Source organism: Solanum dulcamara, chromosome 1, assembly GCF_947179165.1.
Source record: "Solanum dulcamara chromosome 1, daSolDulc1.2, whole genome shotgun sequence".
Taxonomy (NCBI): domain Eukaryota; kingdom Viridiplantae; phylum Streptophyta; class Magnoliopsida; order Solanales; family Solanaceae; genus Solanum; species Solanum dulcamara.
In genome coordinates this window covers 80255482-80271852 of record NC_077237.1, presented here as the reverse complement: position 1 = coordinate 80271852, position 16371 = coordinate 80255482, and the positions used below count along the sequence as shown (strand labels likewise).

Here is a 16371-nt window from a genome sequence, read left to right as displayed (position 1 = left end):
ATGGTGTACATGTAGATGTATTCACAGACTATAAGAGCTTGCAGTATGTGTTCAGCCAGAAGGAGTTGAACTTGAGGCAGAGGAGATGGTTAGAGTTGCTTAAGAATTATGACATGAGCATTCTCTACCACCTAGGTAAAGCAATCATAGTTGCCGATGCTCTTATTAGGTTATTCATGTGGAGTACGACCCATGTGGAAGAGGAAAAAAGGAGTTGGCAAAGGAAGTGTATAAACTTGCGCGTTTGGGAGTTCAACTTATTGAATCTAGTAATGGTGGTACAATAGTCCAAAATGGAGCTGAATCATCTCTAGTTGCAGAGTTGAAAGGAAAGCAAGATCAGGATCTCATTCTTCTTCAACTGAAGGATGAGGTTCACAAACAGAAGGTAATGGCTTTTAACAAAGGGGGAGATGGAGTGTTGAGATATCCAGGGAGATTATGTGTTCCAAGTGTTGATGGTATTCGAGAGAGAATCATGGCAGAAGCCCATAATTCCAGGTATTCCATCCACCCAGGTTCAACAAAGATGTACCACGACTTGAGAGAAGTATACTGGTGGAGTGGAATGAAGAGAGATATAGCAGAGCTTGTGTCCAAGTGCCCGAACTGCCAACAAGTTAAAGTTGAGCACCAAAGGACTTGTGGAGTTGCTCAGAATATAGAGATCCCGGAATAAAAGTGGGAAATGATCAATATGGACTTCATTACCGGTTTACCACGAACCCGCAAACAACATGACTCTATTTGGGTGATTGTGGATAAGATGACCAAATCAGCTCATTTCTTGCCAGTTAAGACTACGGACACTGCAGAGGATTATGCCAAACTGTATCTTAGAGAGATTGTTAGACTGCATGGAGTTCTTTTGTCTATCATCTCAGATAGGGGAGCTCAATTCACTGCTCGGTTTTGGAAGTCATTTCAGAAGGGTTTGGGTTCAAGAGTGAACATTTGTACTGCTTTTCATCCACAAACAGATGGCCAGGCAGAGCGTACGATACAGACTTTGGAGGATATGTTAAGAGCCTGTGTCATTGACTTCAAAGGTAATTGGGATGATTATTTACTTCTTATTGAATTTTCATACAATAATAGCTTCCATTCGAGTATTCAAATGGCTCCTTATGAAGCTCTGTATGGGAGGAGATGTAGATCATCAATTGGTTGGTTCAAAGATGGTGAAGCTGAGTTGATTGGACCATACTTGGTTCACTAATCTATGGAGAAGGTCAAAACCATCCAAGAGAGGTTGAGGACTGCTCAAAGTCGCCAGAAATCCTACACTGATGTTAGGAGGAGAGATTTAGAGTTCGAAGTGTATGATTGGGTATACTTGAATGTTTCACCCATGAAGGGTGTGATGAGATTTGAAAAGAAAGGAAAGCTTAGTCCCCGCTATATTGGTCCTTATCATATTATGAGGAGGGTAGGTAACGTAGCCTATAAATTGGAGTTGTCCCTAAAATTAGTTGTTATTTATCTCGTGTTTCACATCTCTATGCTTAAGAAGTATTTGGGAGATCCTTCACTTGTTGTCCCGACTGAGAGCATTGGTGTGAAAAAGAGTTTGAGTTATGAAGAGAGTTCAGTTCAGATTCTTGATCGTCAGGTTCGCAAATTAAGAACTAAGGAAGTGGCATCTGTCAAAGTCCTTTGGCGAAATCAATTTGTTGAAGAGGCTTCATGGGAAGCTGAAGAAGATATGAAGGCTAAATATCCTCATCTATTTGTGCCTTCCGATGCTGATGTTCAGGGTAATATTTCTTACTCCTACCTTTGAGTCGATGTGTATTCTTGAATTTTAGTCATGGAGTTTTTGAGAAATTGATGTCTTGATGATATTCTTTCTTGATGTCTCCTAGTTTCATCTTCATTCGAGGAAGAATGATCCCAAGGGGGAGATATTGTAACACCCCCTAAAATGTTGTATGTGGTATTTTAATTCTCGATGAAAATGATACTGCTTCTGTATTTTGGACATAAATTTTCATAGTATATTCAAAATTAGGTGATTCAAAATTCCAAATAACCCCAGCATCATTACCTACAACTTTCATGACCATATCTTAATATTCGGAGGCTAAGTAGATCATATAAATTAATCTTTGCAAGACATAGTATTGTGACGAAATAGAGTATTTGTAGAACAAAAATTATATCTCACTGTAGGATGCTCCAAATTGGCTGATTCTTGAACGAAATGAAATTAGACTTCTATATCTACAATTCTTATGAAGACACTAAATCCTAATAGGGAATTTATCTTGTTCAAACGCAGCTTCGAAAAAGGGTATTCCGTTAGAAGAGATCTCATCTCACCTACCATGGAAATATCTAGACCATTTGACATCATCCATGACATCAAAATCCTCCATTGAATTTTCAAGATCATCCTTTGTAATTATTTTTATTTATTGTTAGGTCCCTCCTCCACACCTATAAATACCCACCTTATTTCCTCATTTTATTCATCAAGCTTTCTTAAGCAATTCTTCTCTCTATATACTTCTTTACTCATTCTTAAATATAGTTTTAGTTTTAGTAATATAAAAATACTATTTCGGTAATTCTTATACTCTAAATAGTACACAAAATGCTCCGGCGAGAAGAAAAGGCTAGGGGTCCAAGAATGTTCCAATTCGGAGTAAAGCTTCGGATTTAGGGTATGTAAGGCTTTTATAGCATTGGATTGAGTTCGTCTATGCGCCCAATATTTAAATTCATTATAATTGAGTTATAGTTGAGGTTTATCCAAATCTTGAATTCTAAATGAATTAATTCTTCTTCTATTGAGTTAGATATATTTATGCATTGAGATTATTATTATTTTTATATCTCATATTATTAGAATTATTGTTCGTGGCTACTTTTCCATGAACCCTAATTGATTTGATGTTCATGAAAAATTTTACACATGTTTTGAGTAAGGGTGTTAGCTTTTAATAATCATTAACAAAAAGAGTGATTTAAATTAATATTCTATATGTATTTTATTGAGTTTTGAAAGAGCAAAAGAATTGAGTTTAAATGAATTTGATTTTTTGGATTAAATAATGTTTTGATGAGATGTAAATGATGTTTTTGAAGTATAATGATTGATGAAGAGGTAATGAGATGAGTTTGATGATTTAAATTAAAGTCTAATGAGACTAGATGATGAGGTTAATATGAGCACATATTTTGGGAGTAGTATTGAGCACCGAGTTGGGTAAGAGTTTAATTGACTCAAACTCCAGAACTACGTATCCAGCGTAGGATAGAGGCTATGCCTCTTAAGTCCCAAAAATAGGACTTTGATGATTGGATCCAAGATGGTGATGTCCTTTACCCTGAAAAGGTATTGGATGAATGTGGCAACGACATCGCTTCATTGTATCATCACTAGCTCATAAGTGATGGTTGTCGGTTAGAGAAACTTTCAATTGAGTAAGCATTGCTTATTATTATTTTTAGATTTGTATTATATATTAATATTGAGATGATGTTGAGTTCTGAGCCGATTCTTCCTGAGAGGAGTTTCTTGATATTTGTCCTTACTTTTCTGCCATTTTACATACTCGTACATTCCATGTACTGACGTCATTCGACTTGCATCATTTTATGATGCAGATACAGGTGTTAGAGATCCTCAATAGGCGCATCATTGAAGATCATTTCTTTCCAGTTATTTGGTGAGTCCTTTTTGTATTCGGAAGAACTCTTTATCCTTTTATTATTGTTGAGTGTGATGTTTTTTTTGAGGTAGCCATGGACATGTCATTGGCACCATCTGATAGCGTTAGAAGCTTCATAGACAGAGTTCAATGATGTAATTGGAGTAGTTCTCTTTTGAAACTACTTCTAATAATTTCTTTCTTTCATTTGATGTTGATGATGGAGATCCCACATAAGTATTCATATTAAGTCTTTCACTGATGAATGAATAAGTAATGAGACCAAGTGGTTCTCTCGAAGGCCAGAGATGGTTTCTGAATACCGGTCATGCCTAGGGTACCCTCTCGGAGCATGACAGTATGCCCCTCCCGCACACTAGCCAAAGGTAGAAGAAGATATGAAAGTGGAGGTTTAGGAGGATGTTGAGACAGAAGTTGGTAGGCTTCCCCTTCTGGACCCAGTTATAGCCCTATAGATCATGAATTTCTTAAGTGGGTTGGTTGGCACTGGAGCCATTCCCACAGTGCCCGTAGACCAAGCTTCAATTGCTCGTTCTGTTGAGGCTGCAGTTCCTCAAATGGATGGAGTATTGGGCACTCATGCCTTCTTTCATCCACTTATATGCCTAGTGATAACTGCACGGAGCACGAGATGTTGACTAAGTTCTTGAAGTTGAAGCCTCTAGAGTTTTAAGGATCTGCGAGTAAGGATGCTTATGAGTTCATTCTGGACAGTTATGAGAGACTGAATAAGTTGGGCATAGTCCATTAGCATGGAGTTGAGTTCGTGATTTTTTAGCTTCAAGGTGAAGCCAAGTAGTGGTGAAGGGCCTTTGTGGAATGTCGATCGCCAGTCTTGCCTCCTCTCACTTGGTTTTAGTTTAATATTTTATTCTTGGAGAAGTATGTACCCCGGACCTTGATGAATTTATGGCTTTGGAGCAGAGTGGTATGACAATAGCCGCTTAAGAAGCTAAGTTTCATGATTTGTCCAAATGTGATGCGCAGTTGGTGACTACAAAGGAGGAGAGAATCCATCTGTTAGTGAATAGATTGAATCCCAAATTGCAGGTATTGTCCGTCCATATGACCTCTGCAGGTAAAAGTTTTAATAAAGTGATAGACTTTCTGAAGAAGATAGAAGGAGTTCAATGGGATGGGCAGGTCGAGACTTTAGCTAAGAAACCCAAGAATATAGATAACTTTAATAGCTCTTACTCTAGAGGTTCAGGTAGGCCAAAAATTGCAGTCCGGCCAATTTAGTCAGTTATGCCTACTTCTACAGGTGGCTACTTAGGTATTCCACTGAATAATCCTACCCAGAATGGTTAGGGAGCTTCGTTCATGCCAGACAGTAGGACGTCCCTTGACAGCAACTGTTTTTATTGTGGATAGCCAGGACATATAAGAAAAGAATGTCCCCAACCTCTCATGACTGATCTCGTACAGTAACAGACCAAAGCAGTGGTACCGATGGATGCAGGTAGTAAAGGCAGAAGACATCCACAAAGTGGGCAATGAGGAAACAGAGAGGCTGTAGGGGCCGGAAAAATGATAATGCAGGTAGAAAAGCAGTGCAACCAGGCAGAGAAGTTGCCTTTTGGGGAAACACAGAGGTTGAGGATTCTAATGCAGTGATCACATGTACTATATTTGTCTGTGACCGAATGACTATTGTCTTATTTGATTCAGGTTTCACTTACTCTTGTGTATTAGTACTACTTACCTTGGATTTTGATGCATTTTGTGATATGCTTGATGCCCCCATCTATATTTCTACCCCAGTTGGAGAGTCTGTTATAGTCACACATGTCTATCGTATTTGCCCTGTTCTGTTTATGGGTTTTCAAACTTAGGCTGACCTGGTAATTTTGGATATGACTAATTTTCATGTGATCTTAGGCATGACTTAGTTGTCCTCCTATTATGTTGTGCTTAACTGTAATGCTAAAACTGTGACTCTAGAGATTCCGAATAGAAAAAGGATAGAGTGAAAAGGGGTGTACAAGTCTAAACCAACTAAGATCATATCTTTCATCTAGACTAAAAAAATGATGTGGCAGGGTTGTTAGACCAAGAACAAACTGAAAAACTCCGAAAAGGGAATGGTCAAGTCTTGTAAGAGTATTCAAGCTAGGTTTTGAGATAGGTGATGATTAGTTTTTGGGTCTGTGTCATATATGATGTTAACTGCTCTATTGTATGCATGTATGTATGTGAATAGGGAAAAGATGAAATGAACCAAATGAAATAACTGTTTAAGATCAATTGCATGCAATGAACCTGTTACTTGATGGTTGTAACTTGTAACTGTGTGAGACTATTCATTGTGATTGTCGTTGTTTGGATCGGGTGTCACGTTCCAACACATTATTGGATTGGGTGTTACGTTCTGACATAGTAACAGTTTGAGTGTGGGTTCCATAAGAGAATCATTCTCTGACTGTGGCATTGAAATTTAGATTGTTAACCTGTGTATACGTACTATTTATGAGGTGATAAGTGGTAAAATCTTCTGTATATATGTGTTTACTATATTGTGGTTACTTGCTTATATTTTACTTACTGGAATAGTCGTGTGATCCTACCAGTACATCATTATTTTGTGTACTAATACTGCACTTACCTTTTCTTTATTGAGTACAGGACATCTTCATGCGTCTGTTAAGAGACCTCAAATAGTAAATCGTTAATTTCAGGGTCAAGAGTGAGCTAGTTCTATTAGACTTACATGAATTCTTCTCGGTCTTGGTCCCTCCTTTTTAGGAGTTAGACCTCTTAGACTCTTGTTTTATTTTATCGTTTTCGGGTTGCATCCTATTTTCTTTAGACTTTTTAGTTAGTATTATTTTGGTATAATGACTTTCATGTTCTAAGGGTTGAAATTCTGCATGTTTATGTTTGTTTTGTTAACTTACTGAGTTTATGGGAACTCAACTTTTAAACTAATATTTAAACCTATTTCCACTCTTTAAAATGCATGTCTCTTATTAATATTGCTTAGTTGGATTGTAGTAATAATTCTTCCACCAGAGGGTTAGGTCTATACCAATTACAGCGGGTCAGGATCGTGACAATACAAGTTACCATCTAAATAGCTACACAAAAAGGGGGGGGGGAAGTTAATTATACGCTTTCTTTTTCAACTTAAGTGTCTTATTTAGCTTTTTAAAAAGAAAAGAATTCACTGGGGGAAAATATCTTTTGTTATATATTTGATAACTCTCTAATTTAAAGTTACTAAATCCAAAAACTATACTTAAAAACCTATGCATGAAGACACTTATATATTATGTGTTGTTCATAATCTTGAAAATATAGACAAGTGCGTGTTAGATATTTATTTCTGCTAAGTGCTAAATTTGAATTCAACATATGAAATAGTAAATAATATTAAAGAAATAATATTACAAGATGAAAGAAAGGAAATCAAACCCACTGAATTTAAATTTTCTGTTGAACTTCAAACTTCACTCAACGACTATAATTCATACTTGAGTTTTTTTTAAAAGGAGTACAAAACATAAGAAAAAATTGTACTTAATATCTAAGAAAAAATCCGATATTTATAGCCAAGAACTGCTTCACAAAAGAAGCAAAGGTTCAAAAAAATTGTATTGATTAAGAAGTGGGCACGAGACTTGTCTTCTTGTTAACCATTTAACAACATAAATGAATGTTTCTATATTTAATCACTTGAAAGTTTTTTAAGGGAATTACTTCTTTCAAAAAGTAAAATAACTTTTTCACTTTCCCTCCAATTTCCATTTATTCCAACACTAGAACCCAATAATACATTTTAAAAAAAAAAATCAACACGAATACACCAATATTTTTAACAAGTCCAAGCACCATGTACATGCATACGTACCTTTCTTTCCCTAATATTTCTTAGACTTCGATCTAACTGTTCTTCAAGCTTTCCAAGTTCATCAATGGAGCAAGAATCTAAATCTTCTCCTAAAAGCCTTCTGCAATGAACAACATATAAGAACACATAATTTTTTTTTAGAACCATCTTCCAATTAATTTGTTACTCCCTCTATCTCAAAATAAGTGAATTGTTGAGGTAATGTACATTCATTAAGAAAAACAGTTTAGGACATAAATTAAACGCCACTTTTTGTTTTTACCCTTTTAGCTATTCTCAAGCTATTCTTGAAAATATAAATAATTTAAATTAAATAATAAATATGAACGATTAACTCTCTTGAAATTATTACCTGAACATGCGAATGAAGGGCAAAAAAGGAAAAATTTTCAACAATTCTCTTGAACTTTGAACGATTCACTTATTTAAACTATAAAAAAAAATTCCAATAATTCAGTTATTTTAAACAAAGGAAGTAACAAATTAGCTTATTATTGCAGCATTAGGAAGATGTCGAGATTAATTACCTTTTAGAGTTTTCAAGAACCTCCAGATTCCTACTCATACTAATAACCTCCTCCTTCAAATGCTACACAACAATTTAACAAACAAAATTTTGATGAACAATATTTAAAAAGTTCTCGAAAGATTCGAAATGAAGAACTGTTCATCCATAGCAACACTCGTTATAATAGGTAAGAATAATTATTTTAAAACGCAAAATATATTAGAACAAAAGTAAATGAAAATGCATTTACTATACTAATTCTAATATTGTGTTTACAGTAGAAATATTTGGCAAATATTAAAGTAATCAACTTTGATCGTTAAAAGCTGGTAAAAGGATTTTAAGATATTTGTAAGGAATAAAAAAAAATTAAGCTTTACATACAACTATGGTTGGATATTCCGGTGGAGAAGTTAAAAACTTCAATAAGGGTGTTCAAGAATACTTTCAAAATTTTATACTATATGATGAAAAATACATATATAATTTTTCAAGAAATGGTGTTTAATTGACCACAAAAAATTGGCTTCTTTTTCTTTTTTCTACAATCCCTTATAGTTTTCGTTATTGAGATATCTTTTTTTTCCCATTGTTCTTAGGGATTTTTCGGGGAATTTGCTTCGGCATACATAGGCACATAGCTACACCCCTACGATATTCAATCCCAAATATAAAGAAACTGGTAAACCTACTTTGGGTTACATTTTTTCTCATTATTACAATATATTCATAAATAAGGCTAGGTCTATGATTAAAGTTGCCCTAATTAATCCCATAGTACTTCAAAAAAATTGTTTAAATCAGAAATAATAGCAATTAAAGAGCACTATTTTTGGGGTTATCTGTCACTGAAGAGGCGTTGGTTCCTTCTTTTTTTTAAAAACAAAAAAATATGATGTCTGACATGTTCATTTTTGGGTTGATAACAGCCTTTGCCATGTTGATTTATTTAGCCACATGAATGTGGTAATATGTTGAACCAATTTGTTGGTATAGTACTTGGGGGCTGTTTGGCACGTGAGATGAAATCATGATTTAAAAATTATATGAAATGAAATTGAAGTTTTATATGGATATTTAATTTGAATTTTTCGTTAATTTACTTTGACTTCTCTCCGTACAGTTTCAATAACTTAAATATAAAGGTCGGAAATTTCTACCTATTTTGGGCCATTGGTGCCCACGCACCAGCTCCTCCACGGCGCGTCCGATGGGGAACCCACCTGCTAAGGTTCCTGTGAACCACCCCGAGGAAGGAATTGGATCAAAACTGGACTTTGCTTCTGCAATCACTGCTCCATCGAAGCCAGATCCTAGGGCATCAAAATTTGGAGACCCAAATGTCAGAGCCCGAATCACGACTCACAATGGTATGCCTGCTGTAATCTTCAAATCGAGCGACTACCACGGGGTGATGGCTGAGGAGTGCCGATACACCATTATTGGCAAGTTTGTTCGAACAAGGCCAAACATAGAACGCATTATATGGTTCAAAAGGTCAATTGAAATAGACGGTATGGTCACGTGGCTTCAAAAATGGACACCTGATTTTAGACCCGAGGAAGATTCTCCTATTGTTCCGGTGTGGGTATTACTACCAGGATTACCATACCATTGTCATACATGGTATTATGTGACACAAATTGTATCCCCTGTAGGCAACCCCTTATCTCTTGATACTGCAACTGATTTTCGCAATAGACCTGGAATGGCAAAAGTGAGGATTGAAGTCGACCTCACTAAGCCGCAACTTAAATCTGTTTGGGTTGGGCAAGGGGATACCGACAACCCGCTAAAAGGTTTCTCTCAAAAGTTGGAATACGAGGGTGTCCCTCCAAGTATGGTAAAACATTGTAAACTTTTGGGGCATTCAATCCTCCAATGTAGAGCTCTTGAGAGGGAAAAAGAGTTGAAGAACAAGGAAAATGCTAGTAAGAAGAATGCTACTGTTTCTACAGTTAATGAGACCAAGATGACTAATGGGACTAATGTTGCTGATTTTAATGATTCTTTAGCCAACAATACTGACACCACTATTGCTACTACTTCAAAAGTTGACACAAAAATTCTACTACTTCCACTACTGCCAATGTGATAAGTTCAGAGGCTAATACTATCAATGTTAATGTGACAAAGGTTGTTGATATTCCTACTTCTCCTACTCAAGCCAACAGGACAAGTTAGAGGTTGAGAATTCTAAGTCTAGAGGGGATAAGACAAATCAACACCAAAAGCACAAAGCCAAACAAAGAGAACCTCAGAAGCACAATACTGATAACAAAAGACATTCAAGCTGGAGGACAAACAGATTCTCAGGATAACAAGAATAATTGTACTAACGAACAAATTACCAGGAACAACAAAGAGAAAGGAAAAGTGCATGAAGAGGAGAATACTAGAATATCTGAGGATCAACTAGTCGAAGAATCACACGAGGAATTTAGGCAAGATCAGGAGCAAGGGGCCATTTCTATTCTCAAGGATCCTGAGAATCCATTAGCAAAGGATATTCAAGATATCACTGACAAAAATGGTCTTTCTCCAAGAGGCCCAAAACAGAGGAAACAAAGACAAAAAGGAAGTCAAGCAGGACGTACTAGTCAGGCAGGACTTTTACATGACAAAATCAGAGACAAAAGCTCTGATATCCCCATCTGTTTAAATGATTAAAAGCAATCATAAGGAATATTAGGGGTATGAGGTCAAAAGCAGCTTTTGACAGACTCATGAGACTGGTCAATCTTCACAAAGTTAATTTTATTGCTTTACAAGAATCCTTCCTCATTCCCAATCAGATTGAGGAATTCAGGACTCTTTTGGGATTTGGTCATGCTATATCCAATATAAACAGTAAGATCTGGTGTTTTTGGAATGACTCCATAAATTGCAGCCTCATCTTCCATCACAAACAACAACTCACCTTCAAGGTTAACAAGATCGGTGACTCGGACGATATTTGGGTCACGATTGTATATGCTAAAAGCAACTCTAGCAGAGAATGAGATTATGGAGAAGTCTTCGGACAGGCTATGGTATGGTTAATGGTCCTTGGGCTGTGTTCAGAGATTTCAATACTATTTTGAATGCTGATGAGAAGAAAGGTGGAGTGCCTCATACTTTATCCAAGAGCTTGGATTTCATAAGTTGTACGGCTGATTGTGGTCTTATGGATACTCAATTCACTGGCAGTGCTTACACTTGGTTTATGGTAGGAGAATGAGGATGAAAATCAGTAAGAGACTTGATAGAGTTATTATTAATGATGCCTGGGCCTCCAAATTTCCCCTTACCAGAATTCATCATCTACCTAAGACCGGATCTGATCATAATATTTTATTGCTTCAAGGTTCACAAGATGAGGCCATCCACGTTAAGTATTTCAAGTTTTTGAATTTTTGGACAGAACAAGACGGTTTTATAGATGTGGTCAAGCAAGTTTGGGACAAAGAGATTCCAGGCAACCCAATGTGGAGATTACAAAATCAACTCAAAAACCCTTCTAAAGCTCTTAGCAAATGGTCCAAAGAATGCATTGGAGACGTTTTCGATACTGTCAAACAAAAGGAGGAACATAACAGGTTAATGGAGGAGCAATATGAAATGAATAACTCCGATCACAACAGAATCCTCCTTCACAAATCTCAGGCTGATTACATTAAATGGATGAAGCTTCAAGATTCCATTCTGAGGCAAAAAGCTAGAGTCAAATGAGCGGAGGAAGGTGACACTAACTCTAAATATTTCTATAGTGTCATCAGAGGGAGAAGAAGACATGCTCAAATCCTTAGGATTAAGGACTCTTCTGGCAGATGGTTAGACAGTACTGACCAAATAGCCCAAGCAGCAATTGATCACTTCAGTAATATCTTCACTCACTCAGAAGATGTCGGGGATTCCAGTGATTCTTTCTTAAGATATTTAGATACTTTGGTTACTGATATTGACAATGACTCTCTGGGAGCAGGAGGAAATTAAGGCTGCTATTTTCTCCATGGATCCTAACAGTTGTGCAGGTCCAGACGGGTATAATGGTATGTTTTTCCACTTTGCTTGGAACACTGTAAAGCATGACATTATTGACTATGTGAGAGCTTTTTTCACAGGAGCTAATTTAACCAGGTTCTTTTCTCACTCATGTTTGGTTTTAGTTCCAAAAGTAAAGGCTCCTGATCATTTTTCACAACTCAGGCCTATTAGCTTGAGTAATTTTACTAACAAAATCCTCTCCAAAATTATTTCCATGAGACTTGGCCATATCCTTCCTAAACTAAAACCAATCAGGTTTTATCAAAGGAAGGCTAAATACTGAAAACATTCTCTTGGCACAAGAAATTGTTCATGACATCAGAAGGGGTAATGTTGGCGGGAACTTGGTTATGAAATTAGATATGTCTAAGGCTTACGATAAAGTTTCTTGGGTTTTTCTTACGTCCGTCCTTAGAAAGCTTGGCTTCAGAGAATATTTTATAGAACTCATCTATAGAATCATTTCAAACAACTGGTATTCTGTAATTGTTAATGGGTCTAGACATGGTTTCTTTAGTTCTTCCAGAGGTCTCAAACGGGGAAATCATTTGTCCCCTGCTTTATTTATTATTGGTTCTGAGGCCCTCTCCAAAGCTCTCAATCATCTGAATAACAGAGTGCATTTCAAAGGTTTTACCATGAGCAAAAATGGCCCTCAAGTGAATCACCTATGTTATGCTAATGATATAGTGCTTTTTTCTGCTATCGACAAGCATTCTATTAAACTGATCATAAGGCAATTGAAGATGTATCAGGAGGCATCAGGTCAAGAGATTAACAATGACAAGAGTTGCTTCATTACTCATAAGGATGTGAACTTCAGAATCAATAGGAAGATCAAAAGATGGACAGGCTATAATCAGACTAAGTTTTCTTTTCAATACTTGGGGTATCCTATTTATACTGGAAGGAAAAGTATTAACCTATTCACTGATTTGGGCACTAAGGTAATTAATAAGTCTAGTGGTTGGCAAAATAATCTCCTTTCGTCTGGCGGCAAGGCTCTTATCATCAAACACATTCTGCAATCCCAAACTCTACATATTTTTGCTGCTCTTGAACCCCCCATGACTATACTTTATCAAATTGAAGATTATTTCTCCAACTTCTTCTGGGGTCAACGAGAAGGAAAGAACAAATTTCACTGGTGCTCTTGGAAGAATGTGTGTTATCCTACTGAAGAAGGTGGTTTGGGTTTCAAAAGGTTGTTTGATATATGTAAAGCTTTCACAGCTAAAAGGTGGTGGAGGCTTAAAACCATGAATAATTTATGGTCCAACTTTATGAAAGCCAAGCATTGCCCTAGAACAAACATGGTGGCCCAAGTTATCTACTCAAAAAACTCCAATGCTTGGAGAAATCTTCTTCATATCAGGCCTATTGTGGAACAAAAGATTAACTGGGAGATCAATGAAGGCAAGATGTATTTTTGGTGGGATAATTGGCCTCCTCAAGGTCCATTAATCAATAGAGTACAACTCCAAAGAAAATCCGATAGCATCACTGTGAGACAGTTCATTATTGACAATCATTGGGATCAAGACTCTCTCAGACACATTCTTTTTGATTAACTAGTTCAACAAGTGATCCAAGTGGACATTGGCAACATGGAGGAGAAAGATCATTGTATTTGGACTCCTACTACTAATGGAAATTTTTCATGCTCTTCTGCTTGGGATTTCCTTAGACAGAGACAACAACAAAATCCCACTTTTAATCAAATTTGGGGCAAAGAAATTCCTTTTAAAATCTCTTTCTTCATGTGGAGAGTCATTAGAAGGAAACTTCCCATTGATAGTATCATTATGAGATTCGGTATTCATGTGGATACTAGATGTACTTGTTGTACGATCTCTCAACTGGAGACACTGGACCATTTGTTCATTACTAGTGATTTGGCCAGGAAAGTTTGGAATCATATGGCTAGCCCTCTTAGAATAGTTCATCACTCCAACACTGTCCAAGGCACTTTGGACTATTGGTGGCAGTCAACTGCCAAAATGAAGTGCACAAGCTGCTACTTCATCTCACTCCTTGTTTCACCTTCTGGGAAATTTGGAAACCAAGAAATGCAAAAAGGTATGATAATAAAAATACCTCTCTTTTTCGAATTACTAATCAAATTTTGTTTAATGTGCAGGTAGCTATATCCAAGAAATTCAGCAAAATGGATGCTAATTGGTAATGGACTACTACATGCTCCATAGCTGAGAACTACAAACCGAAGATCAATAGCATATTGGTCAATTGGACAAAACCTCAAGGAAATACTTGGAAGATCAATACAGATGGTAGCTTCATGTCAAGACAAGGTTTGGCTGGAATTGGCGGAATTGTTAGGAAAGAAAATGGGGAGATGATTATGGCATTTGTCAAATTGATTAAGTTTTCTACGAACAATTCATGTGAATTGCAAGCAGCTTTACATGGGATTGAATGGTGTCATGCTAACTCCAATTCTCACATCATATTAGAAATGGATAGTCTGTTGGTGATGAACATGATTCACGATTTAATACAACCCCCTTGGACTCTGAAGAAGACTCTGACCAAGTTACAACAGAAGATTAGAGATATGAATTGTGAGGTTATGCATTGCTTTAGGGAGGCTAATGCAGTAGCTGACTCTCTCGCTAGATATGCGACAACAAGAGACATAAATGAAATTATTACCAGAGAAGAACAGATGTCTGTTACTACTAGAGGACCTTTGAGGATGGATAAACTTAACCTTGCATCCTTTAGGTTCAAAAAAGAAAAGCATTCTGGCATTATGAGCCACTATGAAGAAGAAGCCTTCCCGGATGGAAACTCCTAGTTATAGAGCTTAGCCTAGCCTAGTTGTTTCCTTTTGATGTTATGTGTGAAGAATTGTTTGGCCTTATGTCCCCCTCTCTTGTAGTTCTTATTAATTATTAATAAACAAGAGAGTTTTGGAAAAAAAAAATTGTTCATAAATATAAAAACCTTATACGTTGTGAAAACTATTAAAATTGCCTCAATTTTTTTAATACAATCTTACCAAATAAAGAAAAGTTCATATCAAAAGTATAAGACACCGTCACAAAGTTATTCTAAGAAAAATACAACATTTATTGATCAAACTGTAGTTCAATAAAAGGTAAAATTAAACATGAATTGTAGTGAACTACTCTTTGATATAATTGAATATGATCAATATTATTGGTAACTATATATTTGTGCTCCTATTCCGTGAATTTTTCATCACTCCTTTGGTATTTTCGCAAAAAATTATATAGATATTAAATGCCTTTTTTTTAAGATAAAATTAAACATGAATTGTAGTGAACTATTCTTTGATATAATTGAATATGATCAATATCATTAGTAACTATATCTTTATGTTCCTATTCTGTGAATTTTTCATCACTTTTTTGATATTCTTGCAAAAAATTATGTAGATATAAAATGCCCTTTTTTTACAAAATATAAACTTGTGGATCAATTTTGTATTTTAAAAATATAAAATTCTCAAATCAAGCTTCCTGGAGAATTCGCGATTTCATCTCATCAGTTAAAATTATGAGATAAAATCACATGTCCAAACACTTATTTTATCTCATGATTTTGAATTATGAAATGAAATCACATATCTGAACGCCTACTAAGAAAACAAGAAAGGGGGAAATAGGCAAGTTGAGTATATAAATTGATATTTTAAAGATTTTTTTACACAATCAATATAATGTTAATCTATTATATAAAAGCATATTGGTTACTTGATTATACTTTTATAAAAGTTACCAATAAAGTTTATTCTAAGAATTTGAAATATTTATACCACGTAATCCAATATAAAATATTATACAACATGTAAACAGGACATAATTGAAAAGAATGCTAACCTCTGTAGTCTGTTCAAGTATAATTTTGTCATTTGAATTCTTGTCATTCTTCTGATAACGTTCTATTATCTTGTTAGTACTGTAAAAAGGAAAAAAGAAATTGAAGAAAATCTCACCACTATCAGTTCTCCAACATGTTACTGAACAATAATGGAACGACAAATAATGTGAAAGATGATCAGTTGAACACCTTTTATTCATTAAAAAGTTATATTATGTATACAGATTAAAAATTATTTTTTATATGTATATATTAAATTTTAAACATCCTTAATAAAATTTCTAGCATCACCACTGACTTTGTACTAGGTTGAATCCATTGATCATGAGAAGTTTTAATATGTTCACCAATTACAAAGAAGGTGATGTTATCTTTCTGTATTTTAATCAGATTTAATAAAAGAGCAAAAAAATTAAATTTTCAAATTGAGTAATAGATCAAAG

General features: G+C 35.6%; 1 protein-coding gene across 4 annotated transcripts in view; it reads right to left on the bottom strand.

The window, feature by feature from the left end:
* Nucleotides 1-16371, bottom strand: part of LOC129879847 (MADS-box protein SOC1-like) — a 41621-nt gene that overhangs the window by 15609 nt on the left and 9641 nt on the right. For 3 of the 4 annotated variants that reach the window (XM_055953573.1, XM_055953582.1, XM_055953569.1), the window contains exons 2-4: nt 15928-16006; nt 8055-8116; nt 7528-7627 (exon numbers count right to left, since the gene is read on the bottom strand). In XM_055953573.1, coding sequence (XP_055809548.1) covers nt 7528-7627; nt 8055-8116; nt 15928-16006 — 241 coding nt within the window. The remainder of the gene's footprint in view (nt 1-7527; nt 7628-8054; nt 8117-15927; nt 16007-16371) is intronic. The other variant, XM_055953589.1, reaches the window with a different exon arrangement.